Source organism: Canis aureus, chromosome 17 (assembly GCF_053574225.1).
Source record: "Canis aureus isolate CA01 chromosome 17, VMU_Caureus_v.1.0, whole genome shotgun sequence".
NCBI classification, from domain to species: Eukaryota; Metazoa; Chordata; class Mammalia; order Carnivora; family Canidae; genus Canis; species Canis aureus.
In genome coordinates this window covers 5,295,301-5,321,617 of record NC_135627.1, presented here as the reverse complement: position 1 = coordinate 5,321,617, position 26,317 = coordinate 5,295,301, and the positions used below count along the sequence as shown (strand labels likewise).

At 39.0% G+C, this 26,317-nt stretch overlaps 1 protein-coding gene and 1 long non-coding RNA gene across 3 annotated transcripts in view; both read right to left on the bottom strand.

Annotated features, from left to right (window-relative positions):
• Positions 1 to 2,133: 2,133 nt before the first annotated feature.
• Positions 2,134 to 10,223, bottom strand: LOC144287729 (uncharacterized). Its single transcript, XR_013355482.1, has 2 exons — positions 8,168 to 10,223; positions 2,134 to 7,307 (listed from the first exon to the last, which is right to left on the bottom strand). It is a non-coding gene; the product is annotated as an uncharacterized LOC144287729 (long non-coding RNA).
• A 783-nt stretch (positions 10,224 to 11,006) lies between these two features.
• NALF1 (NALCN channel auxiliary factor 1) overlaps positions 11,007 to 26,317 on the bottom strand; it is a 624,195-nt gene continuing 608,884 nt past the window's right edge. Inside the window, exons 3-4 of one of the 2 annotated variants that reach the window (XM_077854986.1) lie at positions 13,002 to 13,047; positions 11,183 to 11,321 (exon numbers count right to left, since the gene is read on the bottom strand). In XM_077854986.1, coding sequence (XP_077711112.1) covers positions 13,025 to 13,047 — 23 coding nt within the window. In that variant the 3' untranslated portion in view covers positions 11,183 to 11,321; positions 13,002 to 13,024. Of the gene's footprint in view, positions 11,322 to 13,001; positions 13,048 to 26,317 lie in introns of both variants that reach the window. The other variant, XM_077854985.1, reaches the window with a different exon arrangement.

The following is a 26,317-nucleotide window of genomic DNA, read 5'->3' as shown; positions in this document are numbered from 1 at the left end:
ATCATACTATTTCTCAGATCCATTCCTTTTCTTGGTCTCATTCACTGCTGCATTTGCTCAGATTCTCATTATTTCCCACCAATGTTATAGTCCCTTACGGCTTTACTTCCCTCGATCTATGCTGTATGCTCTTGCCAAGGGAAAAATTTTAAATGCGTGAAGGTCCTTGTGCAGTATCATTTTTAAAATAGTCTCTCATGGTTTTTTCTTTGGGGGTCAAATCCAAACTTCTGAGCTGGGTGGCCCCTTGTTTCTCCAACCATGAGACTCTCCCAGTGTGTCTCTCTGAACTGCACACAGTGGTCTCTTCTGCTTTAGTCTTTTGTATGAGACCACATACTCTGTCATTTGCTTGCTAACCTCTTCTTTGGTTATGAGGCCACTTTATCTGTGAAATTTTAACTTTTGCCAGTCAGAGTTAAATGCTCCCATAGGGCTCTAAGTTTACCATACTATTGGCCTACTCTTTGCATCATCACCCTATGCCCTTCTCCCATACTGGTCCCAGAACTCCCAGAAGACCAAAATTACTTCTTTTATGTCAGTTTCTCCAAAGCCTAGCTTAGTCCCAGTGACTGGAGGCTTCTCACAAAGTTTTTTTTTCCAATAAATGATTGAAAGTCATGAATGTAGGCAGTTCATATGTCTGTTTAAAATAAGTTAATAAATGGAAATGTAAGGTATACTTACTCTTCTGAAAATGAAAAGCATTAGAACTTGATTTTAACTTCCAGGGTTTTTTTCCACTCTTTGGAAACTTTTTTTTTAAAGATTTTATTTATTTATTTATTTATTTAGTTAGTTAGTTAGTTAGTTAGTTGAGAAAGAGAGCATGAGCAGGGGGAGGAACAGCAGAGGGAGAGGGAGAAGCAGAGACTCCCCACTGAGCAGAGAGCCTGATGCAGGGCCAGATCCCTAGACTCTGGGATCACAACCTGAGCCCAAAGCAGAGCTTAACTAACTGAGCCACCCAGGTGCTCCACTTTCTGGAAACTTTAATAAAATAAAACAGAAGAAAAGAAATTTATATAATGCTCCTTTGAATACCTCAAGACATATTTTTATTGCCCAGAAATTTTATTGGTGTTCATCACATGATTTAAAAAAGAAATGTATTCTCTTCCCCCACATCTTGTTCTTATATGAGCTTGACTGCTGTTTCAGGACAGGTTCCTCATCCTCTTCAGTAGAAAAGCTTAGTCATCAGAAGCTGACAGGGTGCTGTCTGGGAGATGCAGTGCCCCCTGCTCTGATGATGAGAGCTGAGTGTACCAGGGACTTTTTGACAGGGGTACAAATAATATTGTGCCTGAGCTTCATCGTTCCTCCTCAAATGACACAAGAAATAAATTTTCACTTTACACTTACCTCTGAGAAAAACCTGAGGGAGAAATAGATGAATTGATTGGCTGGGTTCACGGGGAAAAGAAAGAAGAAATCTGGTGTTTATCTGTATCTATGAATAAAATTCCATGCTGATTTGATACATTAAATATTCCTGTTCCATTCTGCTGGATTTGGCTGTTATTTGTCATTGTACAGGGTTATAAAATTTGAGATGGATTACTCTTAAAAGAAAGAATCCCTTCACGTATTTTCTTTAGCCCTAGGTCTTTCAAAATCGATCCACCCATTTGAAGGTGTAGTGTTACTTACCACTGTATAGTTTGCAGATTATTCAGATAAATACAAAATCAGTGCTGTTGTGGGATGTTGTGGGTGTTGATAAAGAGGGCCAAGCTCTTTCAAGATGCTACTTCTCCATAAAAAATATAAAAATGGATTTCTCAAGAGTTTAAAAATGTATGCAATACAATTGGATTTCTGTGGAGGTTAAATTTCCATTTCAGTTGAAATACATTTTTTCCAAAATCGAGTTTTGAAAGTAAATTTTCTCTTTTATTATAATATATGTAAATCCAAATGCCTAACCCTGAAAAAGTCAAAGTCACTGTTTGCATCTTTAAATGCGTTCTTGTAAAGGTATTATATTAGTGCTTTTCATATGCTCTTACAGCTTTCCTCTTTTTGAACAGACTATCTCTTTGTAATTGTAATAGAATTAGAGCATCAGAGTTTTCATAAGAAAATTAAAAGGTCTTGGTTGCACAACCAAACATATTCTAAGGATGCTGCATTTAATATATTTCACATCTTTTAATATCATTTAATCCTCTTTCCAATTTTAACAATCAGAGGACAGCCCACATGGTTCAATAATGACATTGACACTAAGAGATCTCATTTCAAAATCCTGAAGTTGAGACAGAGACAGAAAAGCTGAGACAGAGACAGAGAGGAGAGAGGAGAGGGAGGTAGAGAGAGATTGGGAAGGAGGAGGAAAGGGCAAAGAAGATCAGAATCAAAGCAGGTACTTAAATCTCTTGTAACAACATGAGTACTTTGATACACATTGGGGTCAACAGATGAGTAGAGATTTTAATTCCAAGCTTTTTACTGAAAGGAGTCTGACTCTCCAAGGTTCCATATGAAATTTGAAGAGATCCAGAAAACTACAGAAAAACAGCTTCTAAAAAACCACATCAACTAAATAAAAGGTTACATTGTTTTAAAGGGAAAGGCAAACTGCAATACAAAGAAGAGTACCAAATTTTAGACTAATTATGGCAGAATTACGTGAAAATATTTTAAATATAGTTGATTACTTATTTATCACGGTGTACACTTTAGGTACCCCAAACCTTATTTCATTGTATCATATTTCAGAAAAAGATAATCACATTAAATCAAAATGCTTTGGCTCAACTTGATTTTTGTGTAGGGAGTGTAGCAAATGTTTTTTATGGAGTTTTTCATCAAAATTCAATCATTGTTTAAAGGCTTAGAAACAAAATTTGTTGCTGTTAGATTTCATTTACTGATAACTTTTGCGTGCCCTTTAAATGAAGGGGAAGGAAAATATAGATAGACATATCATTTTTGGTGGTATAATATAATGACATTCTTAACAAGGGCTTCAGTAGGATCCCTGGTTTTATGGCCACATCAGCACCTGGCTTATCCAGAAACATCATGCCTGTGGCTGTTGAGGTTGGGAACAAGACTGTAGCTGGACTGACCATTTAGGGCACCTTCAATCCATATGCTTGGTTCCCTCATCTTCTCCATGGATCGACAAAGTCAGTAGAAATTATTACCTTAGCTGGGCTGCTCCATTTTTTCAAACCATATATAGAAATAGCCAGGAATAAAAAATAAAATAAAAATAAGATACAAAAGAAAGAAGCCAAATAAAGCACTGAAAGCTTCATATTTAACTAGATAATTTTTAAAATCTCAATCAACAGACAATCAAGCCTAACAACATATCTACATAGAGAAATTTGGCCAATTCTATTTAAAGAGGAGTTACTTGGATCAATAACATAATGGTAGTGAGAGGAAAAGCAGAGGAACAATCTAGCTGACCAAAGAAACAAGGCATAAACAAATCTTACCAGTGACTTTTATAACTTTTGAAAAATCAGTGTTTAATATTTAATATTTTAATGATCTTAGAATTTGAAATTTGAGAAATAAAGCATTCTTCTAGCTGCTTCTGTACTACATAACAGCTTAGTGAAATTTGCTCATTTTTACATCACTCTTAACCCTTCAGAATTGCCAGCTATTAGTACTTGTTTCTGTTTCTATTTACTTAAAAGTGTATTTGAATGAACTTAGAAAAAAATGAAAATAACATGTGTTTGTAAGTCATACCTATTTTTAATAAATCATTTATCATTGATAAATCTATTAAAAATGGAAATATGGCCCATTAAGTTCCAGTGCAAACATTCAGATGCTTATCATGACATAGAAATGAAAAATCATATCAAGTAAAAGGAAGAAAATAAGGAGAAAAAGTAACAGGGATGTAGTCTTCATTTCAGGCTTTTCCCAATGTCCACATAGAACTTTAATTTTTGCTTGGATGTTCACTTTCTGTTAGGTGTGACGGTCAATAAGAAATGGACATATGTTGAAATTTACTTTTCAAAACAAATGCCCTTCTAGTTAGCTAGCATTTGAACAGCTGGCAGCTGGAGGCAGTCAGTGTGGCAGAGGCTGGAAGTTTTCAAAGAAAGGGTCACCATTTCTATACCTGCTGATCAGCAGCCAATATCCAGAGATCAATAGCAATAGTCTGGCTTTCCAGTGAAATTGTAAATGGGAAAACATTTGAATATGTTAGTTTTAGTCAGAAATAGGGAGTGGGTCAAATATATGCAAATACATTAAAATATCTAGTAGATACAGAGAAGTGGCAAGATGGGGTAGAAAGACTAGAATTGGGGAAATGAGAAAGGTCACCCAAGAAACAGAATAAATTATAGAAAACAAACTGATGGGTACCAGAAGAGAGGTGGAGTGGATGCATTAAATAGGTGCCGGGATTAAGAAGTGCACTTGTGATGAGCACAGAATGATATATGGATGTTGAAACACGATGTCATACATTTGAAACTAATAGAACACCATGTTAACCAAGTGGAATTAAAACTAAAACTTAAAAAAAAATTAAATTTCATATCCACAATATTTGCTTCTCTCAAATGTAGGCTGTTCAGATTATAATCACACTTCAGGTCTTTCCATTTAAACTGAGTGCTGGGAACAAATGGTTCTACCAAAAAAAAAAAAAAATGAAAGAAAATAAAAGAACTCTACATAATCCATTTCTGTAGACTTTATCAAAAACTTTTCAGGCTTCCTGATTTTTTTCAGTGTGATTTCTTTCCATGGGAATTATAATATTCTTTTAAGACAAAGAGATAGCAATTCAGTTTAGAACTATATTCATGCAGAATAGGTTTAAATTTACTTGTAGTGTTTTTGCTTATGGAATCCAGCAGTGTCAAAGATTTGTACTTAGAAAAAATAAATCCACAAGCAGCTTAAAAACCACTCTGAGTCTGCATCATTATTTCCAGAACCATCTTAGATCAATTCACACTTGCCTATGGGGCCACCTCTCAATTCTTATGTATTTCTTTTACTATTCCTTGTAGGATTGGTGTGGGGGGAGGGGCAGACAATAAGAAACAGAAGCTGTGTACGTTAAGTCATTAGAGTTCACTTTAATTCTATAATATATATATATATATATATATATATATATATATATATATATATATATGTATTTTTTATACTGTTGAAAAGTCATCCATGGTCAGTTTGCTAGATTAAAAATGTGAAGTGTGGCTTAAAATATGTTAAGAGAAAAACCAGTCTAATCCCGTGACCCCGAAAGACTGCAGGAGCAGTTCCCACAAGAAAGCAGTAAATTTCCTTCAAGAACATGTAATCATCACAACTGTAACCAAGGACCCCATTGTGTCTAGGCACATTTATATTATTTGTCTCACTTAAGTGGCCCCCGAGGTGTTTGCACATTATGTGATCTCATGTTCAAATATGTCCTGGCTGCCTTGTGCAGACCATGGCTTTGCCCCTAAGATCCTGTGCTTTTTTTCAGCTGTAAACAAAGAGTTTTAAAAGCACACTGTACTACCACTCTTAGCTGGGGATTTCATCTAGATGTTCCCACCGACCTCCTTCTTCTTTATTTCACTGCATTGACCGGAGGAGCAGCTAGGGGTGTAGCAAGATGAAACTTGGCCAGATGTGGCTTAAGACATTGGAAACCTTTTGTGTTCTTTTAATCATTTTTACCTTTTTAAGTTTAAAACCTATACATCTTATAATTATCTTAGAATTTGGAGAAAATAAATTATACTTCCATAGCAGGGGTGAGACCTATGATTCTCACTGCGCTACAGAGCCCATGTTTGGAATTCACCCTCAGATGTGGTGGGAGCTCCAGCTTCTGGCTACCAGCCTGTGTGGCTTCAGATGACACAGCAGGCAATTGACGATTTGTAACTTTAAGCTGAATGTCTTGTGTCAGGTAAACACAGCCCTGAAGTATGTCAGAATATCTTTCATATTTGGTTTCGTGCCTTGAGTTTTATTCCAAGGCCAAGAGGATTATCTATCTCATTTTATCATTGTACAGAGAATTTCTAGGCTCTGAAGCAGTTTCAAATTTCTTATAAATGTTGTGGAGATACTGCTTTATGCTCCACTTGGTTTTTTCCCCCTTCCCATTTAAAGACTGGTTGTTCACCATCACTCAGTACCTGCATGAAATATTCATTTTTTTCTAAACATCATTAATGCTTGGGAGATAGAGACTATTCTGATTACTTAAAAATTATTATTCCTTCACTAATAGAGACAATCTGAGAGTCTGTTTTCTGCATCAAAGTAGGTAGAGTGTTTAAATGAGCATGCTGCTCAAACTTTAGCAAAACAAAAATAGGAAAAAAAAACAAAAATAGAATTCATTCATTATAATGTTATGTGTGTATTGTCATGGATGGAATAATTTTGTGGTTAAAGTTTTACTTGTAAATGATGTATATACATATACATTATATGCCTACATATCACTATGAAGGCGTGCTATAGCATTATAGCTTTCCTCCTTATATGTATATTTGCATGTGTATATAATCAAATACCTGTCTGCAATTCTAGTAAAAACAAGATGCACCTTTCATATCTCTGACTGAATACTTCCAGTAGCAAATATAGTTGTTACCTAAAAAAGAACACAAATGGTGTCTTAGACTGATCAATGTTTTAATGCTGTCTGGGTATCAAATGCAATCTCTTGGGCACATGGATCTTTCATTTATTCTTTTTTCCTGGCAAAAATGATGTTCGTATTCATTCATATAAAAATTCATTTTTGTTTTTCTTCCTACCTTCCTTCCTTCTCTCTCTTTCTTGTTTTCCTTTCTTTCCTTGCTGCCTGACTTAAATCTTTTATTTTAATGACTACAGGTTCTAGTACTTAATGGCAGCAATTCATTGGTAAGGAACTACATTCCTTTGTCTCTAAAGATGCCATTTAAATGAACAACTTTCACTTACTATATAGTGAGAGAGGGGAGCAACATGATTTTTTTTTAAGATTTTATTTATTTATTCATGAGAGACACACACAGAGAGAGAGAGAGAGGCGAGAGAGGCAGAGACACAGGCAGAGGGAGAAGCAGGCTCCATGCAGGGAGCCTGACGGGGACTTGATCCCGGGTCTCCTGGATCAGGCCCTGGGCTGAAGGCGCCGCTAAACCGCTAAGCCACCTGGGCTGCCCACAACATGATCTTTTTAATCAAAGAACAGTCAGTTTGAAGTCTCACTGAATGTAAATGCTGTAAGGCATGACCTCCAACTCCACTATGTTACTTGACATTTGGTTTTCCAGAATCAAAATCTTCCACAAGCTGGAATTTCTCTATTGCAGAAAAAAAAAAAAAAAAGACAATTTTAAACATGAGGAAGACTGTTCTACACATTTGTGGATGAAATATTATTTTCTTGATTTTCAATTTGCTTTCAGAAATAAAAGTTTCAATATTGTCATTCATTATCTACTATGCCATGGATATCCACTATGAGAAAAATAAAACGGGATGACGATTACAAAGGTGCAGTGTTGGGGATCCCTGGGTGGCTCAGTGGTTTAGCGCCTGCCTTCAGCCTAGGGCGTGATCCTGGAGTCTCAGGATCGAGTCCCCGTCAGGCTCCCTGCATGGAGCCTGCTTCTCCCTCTGCCTGTGTCTCTGCCTCTCTCTCTTTCTCTCTCTCTCTGTGTGTCTCTCATGAATAAATAAATAAAATCTTAAAAAAAAAAAGAAAGGTGCAGTGTCTTAATTTTTTTGTGTGTAGAATTAACATATGTATGTTGATCAAGTGGAAAAACTAAATGACCTGTGGGTGTAGTGAGATTTGCATCTTCCATGGCTGCTTTTTGACTCTGACTAGGAGTCATTGCCTGTTCAGTTCCTTTGGCTGACCCCAGGAAAAGCTGCTTTAGTTCCCTGTGTCAGTGGAAATGTCATAGGGAAGTACTTACACATTTACAGTATTAAATACCAGGCACTGAGATTATTTTCACATAATAAGAATAAACGTATATGGCAAGAAAAGAATCCTACTAGAAGGAGCGACAATCCAATGGTTGACGTGAGGGATGTAACTCATCCCTGCCCTCTCCCTTCCCGCCCTTCCTCACCTAAATTATAGGTTCACAGTACAATTAAATACTGTGTGCTGTTTCTCCCAACCCTTGAAATTGTTTTCTGGAGGACTTACCTGTCTGGTAAAGTAGTGGTGGTTTTTGGTCTCCCTCTTTTGGCTGCCATCTTCCCCAAACTAAAGCTGAAACATGGCCCAGTGGTATCTTCCAATCCCTCTATATTTGAAAAAAAAATTAACCAGATGCAAAAGATACTAAGAGAAAATGGAACCCTGATTGTCATGGGATACTGTTTTTTTTTTTTTTCAATCATGTTGCCCAGTGCCTAGAAATAATAACTTCTTCCCATGAGAGTGGGTGGAATTTGCATCTGTGTTGATTTGTCATCGTCCCAAAGAATGGAAATTCCCATGGCACAAACAAAAGCATGAGGAGCACTGGATAAATGCACTGTGGTGTGGCCTTTGCATGGCAGAGGTAGGGGAAGTTCAGAACAAACTTCTTCCTAGCCATATGTCTTAAAGCTCTTAAAGAGGGCAATTGAAAAAGAGCTCACCTTAAATCTTTTCTTATGAGTCAGCACCCATTCACCCTCCAACCACTGCTTCCCTACTTCTGTCATCCCCCAATTCCACAGAAATCTGTGGCCTATCAGTAGATGGCCTTTAAACACATTCATTTCTACGAGTGTTTAACACTCACCACAACTCAGTGCCCCCAGCCCTCTTTCCACCCACTGTGGCCCCAGAAATAGCACTGTATTTCTGTAAATTAAAAATACTGTGCCTGTTATATGTGTGTGTGTGTGTGTGTGTGTGCACATGCACTTGTGAATGTGTGTTAACATTTCCAGGAAAAAAAATATTTTTAAAAAAGGAACAAAAACTGGAGAATTTTGGATTTTTGGTGTTTTTTTTTTCTTTTTTGTATTTGCGCAGACCATTTTAGGATTTTCAGTCTCAACAAAACACTATTAAAACGAAGAATCTAGTAAAATATTTGTGCATGTACTGCTAAACAATTCTAGCAATTTTATTAAGCAATACCTTTATTATTTTTTGAATATTCTTAACAGACTGGAACAAAACATTTTTTTTATTCAAAACAAAATATGCATACTGTACGCATGTCGCAGGGTTAAGTATGATGCAGAGATTAAAGTTTGTTTGAACAAAAACAAATGCCAGGGGGAATTTCATAGCTATAAAGTTAATAACTAAATTTTGTTCGCTACGAGGACCTTTTCTATGGTTTTCCTTCATCTCCCAGCTACACAGCAAACATATCTGAAGTGCACTTCCCAAATGTAGTTAGAGTATAGGAAGGAATGTGAAGTGTTTTTTTTTTTTTAAATCATTTGTTTTGTTTGTTTGTTTGTTTTTTTAAAAACAGCCCTTATGAACTCTTCCTTCCACTGATTCTACTGTAAACTCATAAAAGCCTTTTTTTTTTTTAGAAAGCAAATTCATATACACTCAGCAGGTGAAATGTTCCCACAAAAAGAAAAATACAAACAGAGCGATCTGACTTCTCCTTTTCTCATCAACTATCTAGAGCGTGTTTGAGTGACAAAGTTTTTGCACTTGAATGAAAATGGCTAATCTATTTCTTTTAACAAGTTCTTTTGTGATAATGCAGAATTGCATACACTTTATACCTGGAAAATTTTAAATTATGGGTTGGGGAGATACTGGGGTAAAATTGTACATATTCTGTATACTGCAGGTGTTGGAGCATCTCTACAGTCTCCTCCACAACCACAGAGAGGAGAAAGAAACCCAGATTTGTGTCCTCAGACCCTCTGTTGTCGTTCAAAGGCCCCCACACACCGAGATGTGCACGAAAGCCTGCCTGCAGTCCTGCAGGAGGGGCTTCCAGCCTCGTGCATCCCGACTCGGGGTGGGGGCAGCGGGCGGGGGGGCGGGGGCTTGGAGAAGGGGAACGGGAGCAACCTAGTTCATGGTGGTTTTCTTTGCTTTTATTTTGTTGTCAACATAAAAATGTGTTAAGTGTCTGATTCCGCCTACCATGGAGAGCACTTGTTTGTTCAGCTAAAAAGGAACCCCTTGTTCTGCTCCCGGTGGGGTGGACCACTGAGGCCCAAAGCCCCGGAGCGTGCGCGCCCGCACTGCGGCTGCACAAACAGAAGCAAGCCACGTTGTCTGCTGGGGGCGGGGGGGGGGGGGGGGGGGAGGGAGGGGGAGGGGATGGGGGAGGGGATAGGGGGAGGAGAGGCTGGGGGCGGGGGGGAGGGGGGAGGGGGGAGGTGCTGGGAGGGCCCTGGGGTCTGGAGGCAGGAGGGAAGAGTTAGGGTTTTTTTTTTTTTATTTGTATTTTTTGTTGTTTTCTTTTTTTTGTCTTTTTTTATCTTTTATGATTTTTTTTTGTTGTTGTTGTTGTATTTTGCTATACCGTGAGGTCATAGCGATCATTCCTCTAATAGAAACTGACAGGACATAGAGACAGAACTATCTGATGAACACACACAATGACTAGAAATATATATATAGATAGAGAGAAAGAGACAGTGAAGACTTAGTTTACCTCTGAGAAACCATCCCCGAAAATAAATCCTGTAGTAACAAGTGCAAAAAAAAAAAAAAAAAAAAAAAAAAAAAAAAAAAATCAAAAATCAAAAAAAAAAAAAAGATAAATTTAAAACAAAACACAACAAAAATCAATCCAAACCGAAGGAAAGCAAATAAAACCTCCAAACATTAAAACACAGTGTATAAAATGGTGTGAGAAATTTAAGTCACTTTACAGCCTTTTAGTCAATAAAAAGCTGTGCTCGTGTCCTCGTTTGGATCCAGGCCCATCTTCAGTTTTGCCCCAGCAGCGGCGAGAGGGTCAGAACGCCCCGAGGGTGGGTCCGAGCGGGGGCGGGGCGGGACGGGGCCTGGGCCCGGGCGGGGGCCGGGGCTGGGGGCGCCCCCCGCGCCCCCCGCGCCCCCGCGCCCCCGCGCCCCCGCGCCCCGGGCTACTCGTCTCGCGGCGAGCTCTCGTCCAGCGCCTGCACGCCCCCGAGGCCCAGCGCCGTGCCGTTCTGCGCCGCCGAGGCCGTGAGCACTGTGTGCAGCAGGATGAGCACGAGCACGCACAGTTTGAGTCTGCTGTGGCACAGCCTGCTCGCTGATGACACTGTGGGGGACGTCCTGTGACAGGCGCTGCTGGGCCCCAGCGTCCCTCTGGAGGGCTTGCTCGGGCGCTCTTCTCTCCTGACATCACAGCATTCGGGGTCATCGTTGGTTAGAAAGGTTTCGTAGAGCCCTGGGGACGGCAGGAAGACAGGGGCCGGTTAGGGGGAAGGCCGAGCTGCCGGGAGGAGCTCCCAGGAGACAGAAGCTGCCAACCCTCTCAGTTCTGAGCCACCAAACCCGGGGGGCCGGAGCCCCTTGTAAAGGAGAGGCCAGCGGAGACCATGTGGGGGCACGGTCGGTCACCTGTGCCCAGGCCCGTCTTTGCAAATGCCTCGCTGTGCTTTTTCTATTCCTGGAGCTCACACCGGGGCGGGGGGGGGCGGGGTGGGGGAGTTCTGGGTCCTGATGAGTACGGAATCACCCGCTTGGTGCCCAGGATCGCACCACCGCCCCTTCTCTTCACCAGGAATACGATTAACTGGTGCATCGCCCAAAGCCAAGCCAAACAACCCCCCCAATCACAGCATCACAGCTTCGGGAACCGCCTTCACTGGTCTCCCCAACCTCAGGGGTCCTCGCTCTCCTTCTTGCTTGCTCGCCCAAGCATCCAAGGGGGCGGGGGGGACCCTTTCCTTTGGATTTATTTGGTAAATTAGGCTCTGATTCTTCCATTTGCTGTTCTGCGGAAGGATGCCTATCCTGTGCCTGGACTTTGCCAGAAGGGTCTCCCCGTCCTTCTAGGAGTTCTGTTTCCAGCCTCCCCTCCTCCAGCAGCTGCCTCCCCATGAATGACTGTCTCCTTTGCTCCCTCTCTCTTTTCTTCCCTCCCCCCCCAATCTCTTCTTTCTCCCCCTTCCTTTCCCCTCTTCCTCTATAATAAGACATTGCTCTCATTTTTAAATTGATTGATGGATATCCTAGAAACTTTCAAAGTGGTAAAAAGAATAAAACACTCGACTACCTCTATCTTTCCGATCTTGTCCCTTGCCCTATTATATGTGATGTTGTTAAGTAGCTACTTAAACCATTCTGTGTCTTTTTTTTTCTTTTCACTCGACAGCTGCATTTTCTCAAGAATGGTAGAATAAAGTTTCTACACAAATTGTATTGGGCTATCCTCAAGCCTGAAACTTTGGAAGTGAGGATAGAGTAGTTTTAAATAAGATTTGGTATCGAAGACCTGGGCTTAGTGCCTAGCATAGAGAAGTCATTTGAAAATGTTCGCTCTTAATAATAATAGCTATTAATAGTGTCTCATTGCCTCCACCTACATAATACAATCTAAAATGTCTTTTCCCATCTCTTCAGACTCCTTGACCTGTGCTTCAGGACATCCTGAGCTACTGGCTCTTCCCAGAACACATGATACTTTCACCACTGCCCAAGACTGCCTTTTGTTCCTGGATTCTTTCCCATCAGTCCACGGACTTTACTCTCATTTATGCTTCAAGTTCAACTCCCCTGAAATTCCCTGTGTGAAGTCTACACTCTCTCCTGGGCTGCAAGTCCATTCTACCTTAACTCTTCAATGGAGCCACTGTTATCTGTCCTTTTCAGCACACTTGCTAGTTTTATGTCAATTTCCTTATTCATCTGTCACCTTAAAAGCAAGAACTATGTATTTTGGCTTTGTGTTCCCAATACGTAGTAGAATGCCTGAACAAAATAGATCCTTAACAAGCATTTATTACATGAATACACTCGATATATATTTGTTAAAAAAAGAGACTCTATTAAATACAATATTATATACTACAATCTTCAGATTCTTTTAAAGAAATGACCAAGATATCCTTATAATGATGCTTACAATATTCATTTCTTCTTAGGCATTCAAAGGTAAACTTCACCTTCTCCTAGATAGAATATGGAAAAAAAACTGAATTAATGAGGTCTGCAGCTCCGACATTTTTAATGTATGATATTTTCTTTTTTCATATACGATACCTCACTAGTAGGCTAATCATTTATTGAAGTATACGTTTTCCAAAATTATATTCTACAAAGAAGAGAGTTTATAGTTAAGATCATAAGAATAGAAATCTAAAGGTCATTTAGATCAACATTTTAGAATATAACAAGAATATATTTAATGATTTCATCCAAGTAAGAAGCTCTCCCAAACTCAGAAGCTAGTTTGCTGACTAGCAAACTCTATGACTAAAGTCATTTCATAGAGAATAAGGCAGGTCATTCAGGCCAATAAATGTACTCTTCTTCTCGACTGATAAAATTCATACTGTTCCTTTTCCCCTTGTGCATCCTTTTAGTAAGATTTTTTTTCAGGGTTATACATGCATATACATGAATAATCAAACAATTCCACAAGAAATTTTTTTTAATGCCTCCACCTCCCCCATCCCTAATTCTTCCTTCTCAGAGGCAAGTACTTGAACCTCTTTTCGCTGTTTCTGTATTTAGCTACATTCCTGCAAATAACCTGTTTTATGCTTTTCTTGATTTTTCGCTTGTTGTCTTCATAGATTTCCCCCTGGGACACATGACAGCAACATCATCAATACTCATTTTTCAGCTCCTATGCACCCCCGTCCCTGCATGGTAGTCATTCAACAAAGTTCTCTTTATTAGGATACGACAAAAAACAGTTCTTAACTCAGACACACAGTCAACTTGAGTTTTCTGTAACTTACAGCTTTGGTTTTCCTAAGATAATAATTATCTTACAGCTTCCTAAGTACTTACTACTTCAACCTCAAGTACTTCCCAGCTGTTCCAGCAAAATAGGGCATTCTATCTTTTCTCCTGGAGTTTTCTACCATTGGGACCTATGGTTTTATGCCTGGCGCCCAACCTCCAGCCCGACTGTCTCAGTGAACGCCCTTGTGGGGGATGCTTGCATCCCCGTTCTCTGGGTTTCCTATTCAGGAATAGCCTACGTGTCCTTTCTCGATTTAAGGGACTGTGGCATCTAGCATCTTCCTAAGGAAAGTTCATTGGAGCAAATATCTAAGATGCTGCATGTCGAAAAATGTGTTTATTCTACCTTGTATTTAACTGCTTGTTTGGCTAAGCATGGAATTCTGGTTCAGAAATTCTTATCCTTCCGATTTCTGAGCATGACTCCTGCCTTCCTTCATCAGGCCTCTGGGAACTGTCCTGTAATTCTCTGATCTCAACTCTCCTACTTTTATGCCACTTCATCTCTTTGCTCTACTTTCTGGAGGATTCAGGGAGCTTTATCGTGTAATGATTTTATTGTGTTTTTTTTTCTATCACATTTTAATTTCCGAGAGATCTTTTATGAACTCTGAATGTTGGATTTCTCTTTGTTTCTTTCTTTGTTTCTTTCTTTCTTTGTTTCTTTCTTTCTTTATTTCTCTTTCTTTCTTTCTTTCTTTTGAACTGTTTTCATTTCACAGTTGCAACATATCATTTTATCGCTGAGATATTTGCAGGGGTTGTATTTTTCATGTTTTATTTCCTCCCTGAATGGGCTCTGTTTTCTCTGAGCCACTTTTTTCTTCTTTGTTTCTTATTTTTTATGTGGGAAGCCTATGCATTCTTGATTGAACGCCCACAGTGAAAAGCATTGCAAATCAGGACACCTAAGGAGGGGTGTGAGTGGCCTGGTGAGGGAACCTGCCTGAACTGTTTAAATGGAAAAACTTGTTCATTTCTTCCCTTTACATTGGTGAGATTTCCTAGAAAATAGCCAGTGTTATCTGTCCAGGAGAACAGAGGCTGTGCTGAAAATCAAATGGGAGAAGATAGCTGGGGATGGGAGGGTCTCCACCCAGTGTGTACACATTCATTTAACCCACATTTTGGGTCCCTCCCCAAACCTCCCCACCCTAGTGGCACCAAACCCAACAACTCTCTCCAACCATCTCCTAAAAATAGTCCTCCCTGCATAAATAAATGGGTAAATGCCTTTCTCTGGGGTTGGGGAGAGCAAGTGCTGAGTTGGAGAGGCGGGCATGGGCTGTGCAGATCTGATGGCTTCTAAACAGATTTCTACCTTCCACCCTATCCTCACTCTGCTGCTGCCTTCACAGTATGGGCTGCCCTCTGTCCCTGTGTCTGGAGAGTTTGGGATGTGAATCCCGCTTCCTGGTTCCCCTCTGCTGTGTCAGCAAAGGTTTCAACAAACCCTTTACTGGGCACCAGTTTTCGTTCTAGTTTCTAAGAGGTTCTGGTTGTTGTCTCCATTCTTTCATTCTTTCAGATTTATGCCTAAAAATAATTTCTTTCCTGTTGGGTCTGCATAGAAAACATGACTGCACTCTTCTCTGCCCCATTCTACTCTGTTCCATCTCAGATTCACTCCCCTAGCTAGGAATGCTGCTGGCAGGTGGATCCTGCCTCAGTGTTTCCCCGGAAACGATCTCCCAGCCTCTGGGCAGCCACTTCCAGTCATCAGAGCATCTGTGAAGGGCCATCTCAGCTTCGGATACTGACCCCCTGCCCAACCTTCCTTCCCTGACTCTCTCAGAGATACACTTTCCCGATGAACCACCTGCACACAGATGCATTTCCTGGGAAGTCTACCCAAAGCATCTAACTCTTCCACATCATTCAAGGGACCACAAGAACTTATTTCCAAAAGAAAATCATTTCTCAAGCAATCATTTCATTGCACAGGTATATAACTGATTGGGGTTTCAAAAGGAAAAGAGGAAATTTTCAGTGAATGAAATGTTCTGATACATTTTGCTTACAAAATGCTCTATTTGCAATCTCTGATGAATCATTAGTTGCTATTTGACATTGAATAATAATAATAATAGCAATTATTATGCTAGCTTAGAGTACCAACCTCATGAGATTTCTTTGCAAATTAAATAATACACATAAATTGCTGAGAAGAGTGCCTGGCAGATAGTAAAATCTCACATAATAATTATTATTCCTATACTAAGTTGGGATAAATAGTGGAATCAGAATCTATTATGAAAAAAGACTTTAAGGAACATCCAATTCAAATTATTTTACTGTTTCCCATTCATCTGAGCCACTCAATGGGAAAAACCTTATTTTTCATAGCTCAAAACAATTACTCTAGTATGGTCATTATAAATATCGTCTAAGTACAGGAAAGCCAAATATTCTAAGGAAATCCTTAAAATAACCACATATAATCCTTTGTTATCTCAGTAATTTGCCTTTTACCATCATATATGAGACTAATTTTTTCAGATATCTGAACAAGTGATATACTTAAAATTTTTCTGAATGCAAAAGTCTTAAAAAAAAACAGTAAAGTAAAAAGAAGAGAGGAAATCACTCCAAATCTGACTTTGATAGGAGGAAAAAAGAAACAAAAAGAGACTGCTGGAATTGGTTTCCCCAACTTTTCTTTTTTTTGGTTTCCCCAACTTTTTAATTAATACAGACACATATATACACACACAGTGTGCATGTAATTTCTATATTTCACATGGAAAAGTCTATTCAGCATGTGTGACTATACTTTACCATGTTATTCTTTATTTGATTGGGTAGTATTGATTTTAAATGTTGTGTTTATATTACTAAGTGAGAGTGTATATGTAATATGCATATACTATAAATGCGTATTCTATACACATTACTATTGAGTTTTAGTAACTCTAGAGTAATTTATATGGCATGGAATCTATAAAACTTTCTAGCTATAAGGTCTTTCTTTAAGGTAATTTTCATAATTTTACAATTTCTTTCATGGCTATTAATCTGTCAAGGTGGTTTTGTGCCAAGTTTGATCATTCATATTTCTCTAAAAATAGCTTTTTTTTTGAGACTTTTACATTTATCCATGTAGAACTATACATATTTTAAAACTAGTTTTCTAATCCTCTCCTTCATCATTAAACTTTGTTTCATCTTTTTTTGACCCTGGTAAGATTTTCAAGATTTTTTTTGCCCACTTTGTTTTGCATTATCAGGGATATAGCTCTTGAACATTGATATATTCTCTTCATTAATACATCGATTTCTTAATTATTTTTATCTTTTGGTTGATTTTCATTTATTATTTACCCTTTTAACTATATTGAATTGAGTGCCACTTTATTCATTTAAATTCATGTTTTTCCTTAATAACTTAGTTACTGATCTAAATTTCCATCTGAGAATAGCTTCAGCCAATTTTCTTGTTTTAATATGTAGTGATTTTCCATATTCTGTAATTGCAATACCCATTTCCTTTTATATCTAAATGACTTAAAAGAGTGTTTTATGGCTTTTAAAATAATGTCACTGATACATTTTCAAAACTATTTTTGTCACTAATTTCAGGTTTTATTTACCTTAATTTCAAGAATGTGGCCTTTAAAAAGTTTTTCTCTAATTGCTTTCTTTGTGGATTTTCTTCATGTTATATAAAATTATCATCTTTATTATTTTTTACAAATAGTAACATTGGTAACAATGCTTAATCTTTATGTTTATATATTTTTTTCTTATTCAGAATGTCATCAACTGAGAAATGTGTCTTCTTCAACCATTTCTGATGATTCTGCTTTATACATTTGGCTATTAAGTCAGTAGGTAAAGAAAATTAATAACTTCATATTTTTCACTAGACATTTACTATTAATCAAGAAAACATGATACTCTTTGTTCTTACAAAGTACATACATATACTTTTTTTTGGTGAAGTTTTGTTGGTTTTATTCTGTTGTGGTTTTGAACATATTTTGTCCAGTATTAATGTAAACTTGATGCATGTTAGCACAGTCATCTGATATATCTTTGTCCATTATTTTAATTTTTCTTGACCTCTATATTTTCTCTGTACTGTGTTCTACCTATAAGAATTTCACAATGATTGAAAAGGAGAGTTTAATCCACTTACATTTATTGTCAGACTTGTAGTGCTTGATCTTGCTTTTATCATCATATAATAGCATTTCCAAACATTTAAAAATGTTTCTTTACTTTTTTCTATCTTTTTCTATGTGAGCATATTTAAATGCTGTTTTTTCATAATGTGCTAAATGCTTGCTGTTGTCAATTCTACTAGACCTTGGCTTTTAGAAAACATACATAGTTGAACCGATTTTTTTTGTAATTCAGGATCACTGATAAAGAAATCAACAAAATTTTGTTTCCTTCAACACCTCATTCTGTATCATTTTTGGCTACCATCAGATGTTTTACAGTCAATTATTGTCACATTACTCATTTTATAGCCTGTCTCCTCTTAATTATTAATAATACCTGCAACTTGCTTTATATTGATCTTATTCAGAGATTCTGTGGTTGCAATTAACAGAAACTCACAGGAGCTGATTTAGGTGAAAAATTAAAAGGATAAGAACAGATGGTAGGAGTAATAGTGGAAACATTCAAGCCTTTTTCATGAAATACAAGGTACACCAGGTGACATGAATCATGGGGTTGGTCATCAGAAAGGGACGTGTCCTCATGTGGTGGAGATGAGCACTGTAATCTCAACTCCCTGCTGCACACCTCGCAGGGGAAGGAAGGCTTGGCTGTCTTTTTATGCATATGCACACACAGGACTTCCTCATCTGGTTCTCTCAGTTCAATGCCATCAGGTTGTGACACAATCCTGGACTTGTTCTGATCATCCTTGCCGGTCCCACCAGCCACCTACTGAGATGAGAGAGAGATGCCTGCAGAACAGACACATCCATGGATGCCATCCACTCTTTTTGAGAGACATGAAACGTCAGTGGTCAACTATGGTAGTTTCTCCCTGGAGCTTGTAGGATACCTCCTTCACTCTCAAAATTCAGAAATGTTTTGAATTTAATCTCATTTAAAAAATTTTTCCAGAATGGGAGGAATCACTTTAACCTGCCAATGAGTGTCCTGAATCTCAGGAAAGATATTTCTCATAGTTTCTTTTATTGTTTCTTTCCTCGGTTTTATGTTTTGTATGTTTTCAACTTATCACATTCCCTGTCACCATTTCTACATTTTTAGTTTCTGCCTTGGGCCTTGCCCCTACATGCTCATCCCTCCCCTTGGCTTATTCCAATTTCTAGATGGTTGATACTATACATCTATAATGTATTTGCAAATTTTCTTTGTTGCCCTGCAATATTGTCTTTTTTAAACTTAAACCTAGTGTTATGGTTGCCTGCTTCTCAGCCAAATTCCCTTTTTACTCTTCTCCCTTTGTTTTAAAGGTCCTATATGTTCTTGAATTTTATTGAGTAGATGCAGTCTAAAATTACCCTTATAGTAACTTTTCTCAAATATGTGCTCTATCATTCTTTTTCTCAAACTCTGTCTTCCTCCTCCCATGTAAAGTATATTCTAATTAGATTCCATATTTCATTTTCTGTGTGTTAAAGGTTGAATCAAGTCCCCCAAAGAGATATGTTGAAGACCTAGAACCTAGTACTACAGAATGTGACCTGATTTGGAAAGAAGGTCTTAAGAGACTTAATCAAGATGAGGTCATTATGTGATATCTAGTCCAATGTGATCTGTGTCCATAAATTTAAAATAATAATAATAAAAAAGAAATTGGACCCAGAGACAGGCATGGATAGAGGGAAGACTGGAACAGATCAGGGAGAAGGTCATGTGAAGGGGTGAGGCATCTACAAGTCAAGGAAAACAAGAGATTGCTGGCAAACCCAGCAATCTGCTAGGAGGCAAGAGTGGAACAGACAGTCCCTCTCATCCCTCAAAAGGAACTAACCTTATGACACATTCATCTTGGACTTCTAGCCTCCAGAATTGTGAGACATTTTTCTTACAATAGCCCTAGGAAATAATATTCTGTATATTTATCTTTGAACAAAGATATGTTTCCATTTGCCTCCAGAACAGCTGGAGTAGCTTTGTTATTTATTTAGTTTGACATCTCACTCCCCTGAGGATGCTGCTAGAAGTACAGAAAGGGATTCAGGGCTCTGGCTAACCTTTCCCCAGTTAGTTCTTTTCACCTGCATCTTTTCTGAATCTGCTTTCCTGTGACCACCCACACCTCCTCGGGGCTGCATTTCAGAAGAAGCCCATGCCCTGTCCTGAGGGCCCCTGCACAGCTGTGGAGAATGCCTAGGGTCAGCACTGGCTTCAGAAAATCCAGTGGAACATTGACCAGCTCTCTCTCAACTCTGTAAAGCATTTTCCTCCAAATAAGGACTCGTGGATCACAGATCTCCATGTTTTCCCTCCCAGTCCCAAGGGAGAATTGCAAGCAAGTCCTCAGAGTGCTCGAATCTGATCTGATTTCTATTCCTCTTAAAGAAATGGCTCTGTTTCGGGGTGGCTAGAAGGCCCCTTTCTAATGACCTATAGTTGTCATGTTCCCTTGGTTATTTCACTGGAGTCAGAAGTGGGGAAGTCAGATGCTTCTGTTTACTTTGCCACTTACTGTCTGCTCCTTTTTTTTGTTTGTTTTCCTAAAGAGGAATTGTTAAAGGTCCTAAGGATAAGACTGCATGATAACCTTTTACTTATGCCCACCCAGGAGACTTTAACTGGAATACATTTTCATCATAAAAAAATAAATGTTTTTGAAATAAATGAGCAATAATGGCAATGAGAAAATTATTACATGAGTATGGAAATAATAACCCTGGAATAACATAAAGCATAAAATGGAAAGCAAACAATTACCTTTCTCTTCAATCCTAATCCTGTTCTCCAAGGATAAACATTTCTGATGGATTGTATCTGCTTTTGGTTTGCTTTTGTGTTGGGAATGATTATCTCTGTAACTCTATACAACAAATTCCTTCAGCTATTTCTTAATCCAGTGATTTTTAGACCCACTAAAGAACCCACTACAGTTCTTTCCTCCTCCCCTGATCCCAAAAGGTGGCCAATCATTTTTTTTTCTCTAAAACTACAGTTTCCTGTGTGTATGTGTGATGTACATTAATTTTGAATATTGAAAGTTAGAAAACAAAAGTGCATCCTGAGAATTCATTTAATCCTATTTCATTACAATACTCTTACTCAACATCATTTACATATTAGGAAAAACAGATTCTCACTTTTTATGCTTCATCAATTCATAAAAATCATGAAAATTTTAGATTCCTTGATATATGACCCATGATTCTCTTGCACATTTTTCCTGAGGTTCTAGTTGTCTTGCATTTTTTCATAGAATCAGAAAAAAAATGTTTTAACTTCTTCCCTGTATCACTGACCCATCCAGTCTCATAATCATACCAGTTTCAATGTTCTAATATGAGCAGTTCTAATATTTTTGTTGCACATATTATCTCATGAGTGATTTCCACTATACCACCACCACAAGATCCTACAGTATCCTCTTTCTCAGGCTACTCTTTTGTTTGACTAGAGTAAAACTTTAAATTATGTTCCAGATGGGATGTGTGGAAGGTAAACTTTCAAGAGTATACATATTTAATTTAAACAAAAAAACTTCATTCTCACAATTGAAAGACAGTTTGTCAGGTATAGATCCTAGTTCACAATCTTTTTGGTTCTAATAACTTTTGAGGCATCAGTTGGCTGTATCTCAGCATCCAGTGGTGAAGGTTCTAGTTGTGTTTCCTGTTGATGAGTAAAAGCTCACCACACATTCAGCGGTGAAACCAGCACTCATTCATCTACTCACACTCCTGTGGGAAGTCTAGCAGGGCTGATTGGTTTCTCTGGCCTGTGTTCACAAACTAAAATCAAAAAGGTGGCAGGGCTGAATTCCTTTCTGGAGATTCTGAGGAGGATTTACTTCTAAGGCCATTAAGTGTATTGGCAGAATTTGGTTTTCTTTACTTGTAGGACTGGGGTCCTGCAGTCCTCACACACTCTTGACAGGGTAACTCTCAGCATCCAGGAGGTGTCTATCCCTGCTTCTTGGCTGGTGGTCCCTTTCTCCACCTTCCAAGCCAGCAATGATCTGTGGGTCCTACTCATTCTCTCTAACCTTAGTTAGTGTCAACTCTCCTGCCTCTCATACTGTGTCTCTGACTGACTGTCTGCCTTCTTCTGTGGTTTTCAGGGCTCATGTGATCAGAATGGGCCCACCCAGATTATCCAGGATGATCTTCTACCTCAAAGTCCATAACCTCAATCCTACCTGCAAAATCTTTTTTGCCATACAGTGTGTTCATAGGTTCCAAGGAATGGTCACAGGCATCTTTTTCATTGAGGAAGGCATTACTCAGTCTATCACTCTGCCCTCTGGCTTACAAAGATTCACATCCATGCCACATGCAAACCACATCCAAAGATTCCAAATGTCTCCACCCAAAACAGCAGCAACTCAAAGTATGGAAACCTCTAGATCTTAGTTCAAAATCCTCGAATTTCTTGACCCAAATCACCTACATTAGGTATGGATGTGATTCTAAATGTAATCCATCCTGGGGCACAATTTCTCTCCATCTGTGGAGATTGTAGAAAGCAAGTTATCTGCTCCCAGCATCCAATGTTGAGACGTTGAGACAAGCACAGGCTAGGACTTACAGACACTCAGCGTCATAAATGAAGACAATGGCAGGAAAACACGTCATCGTCCAATTCAGTTTTGAAGGCCAGCACCACAAACTCCATTTGGTTTCCAGGCTTGGGAATAATCCTGTGTGGTTCTCAGCTTCCCCTCTGGGCCCAGAGCTCTGCCCTCTGACCATCCTTCCTCTTTTATGACAAACGGCACGTGTTTACAGCTGAGTAGTTTCATTAGTGTGGCTGGGGGTGTCTGACTCCCTTTCTTCCTTCCATCCTGCCTGTCCCTTCCAGTCCAAGCTGGCAGCGTTTTTGCTGATATGAATTCTTGATAACTATGTGAGACTCTTGTCTGTGTCACAAGGATTCACTCTCTCTCAGACAAGAAGCGCCTCCACAGATCTTTCCTAGATAATCCCTTTGCTGTTTTTGGCCCTTGCTCAGATGGCTGAGAGGATCTCTGAGTCACACCTGTCACCTCTTCAAAGAGCCTCTGTATAGCTGCGTACGTGGAACATTCAGACTTTCTGAGGTGTTGGCATTGGTTGTGCTGCCACACCCTCTGTTCTGTTCTGTTTTGTTTTCTCCAGAGCATGCTTTCCTGACAGGACATTTTTTTATCTCTTGCCATCTTGGAAGACAGAGATTTTCCCAAATTATCAAATCCTGGATTTGTATTGTTTAATGGTTCCCTCAATTTATCTGTCTCTTTTTGCATTTTATTCTAGGCAGCAAGAAAACACCAGGCTACAGATGTAGCCTGAAACACTTTGCTGGGAAATCTTTTCCACCATAGAGCCAACTCCATCACTTACAATCTCTGCCTTCCATGCTTCTGCAGGATCCCATTCTGATAGGCTTCCTAATACTACATAACATGTTTCCAGTTACCATTAACACCCTCCTCCTCATCTCCCTCTGAGCCCTGGCCAGTGGTCTTTCATGCCACACTTCTACCAACATCCAGCTCAAGGCAATCTGGGAATTTTGTTATCATGCTATTCAAACTTCTCCCAACATCCCCCATGGTCTGGTTCCAAAGCCACTTCCACATTTCCTGGTATTTGTTATTCAGCCCCAGACTTCCAGTACCAAGATGTGTTTTGGCTTTCTATTGCTACTGTAAAAACCTGTCACAGACACAGTGGCTTAAAATGGCATCTGTTTCTCACCTCCCAGTTCTGTAGGTCAGAAGCCAGGGTAAGTTTGACTGACTTCCCCACTTGGGGTTCTGTGAGGCTGAAATATAGGAATTGGCCTTGACTATCCAGGCTGATTCAGGACATTTGCAAAATTTACTCTCCTGTGGTTGTAGATCCCTATTTTCTTGCAGCAGTTGACTAGAGATCTGCTTCTAGAAGCCACCTCATCCCCCTGGCTGGTGGCCTCTTTCCCCATTATGAAATCTAGTAACAGTGGAGTTGAGTCTTTCCCACCTCCCATTTCTCTGATCCTCATGACTCATCCTTCTGGCCCTGCACTTCTCTCTTCTGTGATGACGTTGGGCCCAGCTGGTTGACCCAAGACAATCTTCCTGTTTTTTTTTGTTTTTTTTTTTTAAGATTTATTTATTTATTTATTTATTTATTTATTTATTTATTTATGATAGACATACATAGAGAGAGAGAATGAGGCAGAGACACAGGCAGAGGGAGAAGCAGGCTCCATGCCGGGAGCCTGACGCGGGACTCAATCCTGGGACTCCAGGATCACTCCCTGGGCCAAAGGCAGGCGCTAAACCGCTGAGCCACCCAGGGATCCCCCAGGACAATCTTCCTATTTTTAGGAAGATTTAATATGAGCTGGTTAGCAACCTTAATTCCACATGCAGAGTGCTTTCTGTCATGTAATGTCATGTGCCCACAGGCATATTATTGGGGGAGAAGACCAAGGAGTCCCACACCCTGCCTCCACACTGTCAGCATCCGTCTCGTTTCACAGAGGGCTTGCTATCTTCAGTGAAACCTTTTTGGATATTGCATGTATCTGTTGTATTATAAAATCTCAAGAAGATATGTTTGCATATGGTTTCTCTATAGCTTCTTTTGCTGAACTCCTTGCAACTAAAACCGTATTTTTCTTTCACTCTGGAAAAAGTCCTTCACACATTGCTTTGATAGCCAATCCCTCGTCTGCTTCCACTCTGTGTCCTTTTGTTTTGTTATGTTTTCTCCAAAAAGATTATATTGGGTGGGTCCCAGCCCTTCCATATAACGTTTCCATCTCTGTTGCCTTCAGGCTGCAGGTCTCTCTGCAGGGCAGCATTCTCCTTGGGTGGGGATGGAACAAGCTGAGGTTCCCTTCCCACAACTTCCAGAGGCATTGCTAAGAAGGCTTCCTTGCACCCCTCTCAGGAGCTCATTCAATGTCATTAGCAGGTAGATCCTTGAGTTTTGTGGCTCAGTGTCTGCTGAGAGCTGCACTTCATCAGAGCGCTTCTGTGTCCTCCTGATCCTGCTATATCCTCAGAACAAGCCACAATCAGTAGAGGGCCCTGATGGAAGAACGATACCCTTCCCTGCTGTGGGGTCTCTTAGAACCTGCTCCCAATTCTGGCTGTGTTCTAAAATCTTACAACTGCCTTTGCTCTTCCACAGAAAAAAAAAAATCGTAAGTCTGCATTTTAATAGTGTCCCACTTTGTAAAACAAAACAAAACAAAATGGTTCTGTTGCTTCTACAAATAAGTTTCATTTTATAGTTCTTATTTCAATTTTGATAAGATTTAGAGACACATGGGACATAAAATTTTGGCTTCAGCTTGCCAGCTTGGATCATTAGTTACACCCATGGTTTGCAATGCAATGGTTTACTCATTACCAAGATAATTTTTGCCATCATGTAAATCCTTAGTGTTGCAGAACTTAGTGTTTAAATTTTAGTATCTCTTCATTGTATATTGGCTAGAAGAGTAATTTCACATGAACACAATAGGATTTATTTGGAAATACAAAAAATACAAAAAATACAAAATCAACAACAGTATCCAAATTGTGTCCACCCTTTTTATTTTTTTTAAGATTTTATTTATTTATTCATAAGAGACACAGAGACAGAGAGGCAGAGACACAGGCAGAGGGAGAAGCAGGCTCCATGCAGGAAGCCTGATGTGGGACTCGATCCCGGGACTCTAGAATCATACCCTGGGCCAAAGGCAGGCTCCAAACCACTGAGCCACCCGGGGATCCCAGTGTCCACCCTTTTTAAGGTAAAAATAATAGAAATAAGTTATCTCTTGAGAATTTTCTAGTTTTCTAGGGTTCTTTTATAATTGGGCTGGTAAGACAATATTAAATGAGAAGTCAAGCTAAGAAATTTAGAAATCATAATGACCAAATTATAATGACCATCTACGGAAATAAATAGAATCAAATTTGTGAGTATTTGTATATTTATAATTTTTATAGTATCTTTTTTAAGCAAGGGTAAATTTTAGGTATTTAAGGTATACGTTTGAGTAGTTTTTTGAGGAGAGCAGTGGAGGTGTCTCAGATCACTGTGATGAACAAATGCTAGCATGGTCTGGCATCTAATATTAACAGCATTATATTACTTTTCTTCTAGTTGACATTTGAGAATAAGGATCACTCCTTCATGCCATCTTGGTGATCTAAATACCTAGCAGGCTGTTTATCCGCCAAAGAATAATAAGTATTTGTTTGATGAGGGGAAAGACGCAAAGAATAATGTATCTGGAGTTGTAAGAGAACGTTTCAGTAAGTTGAGTATATTAGATGACAAAGCACAAATACCTGGTTATATAAAGGCCATTCAACATTGA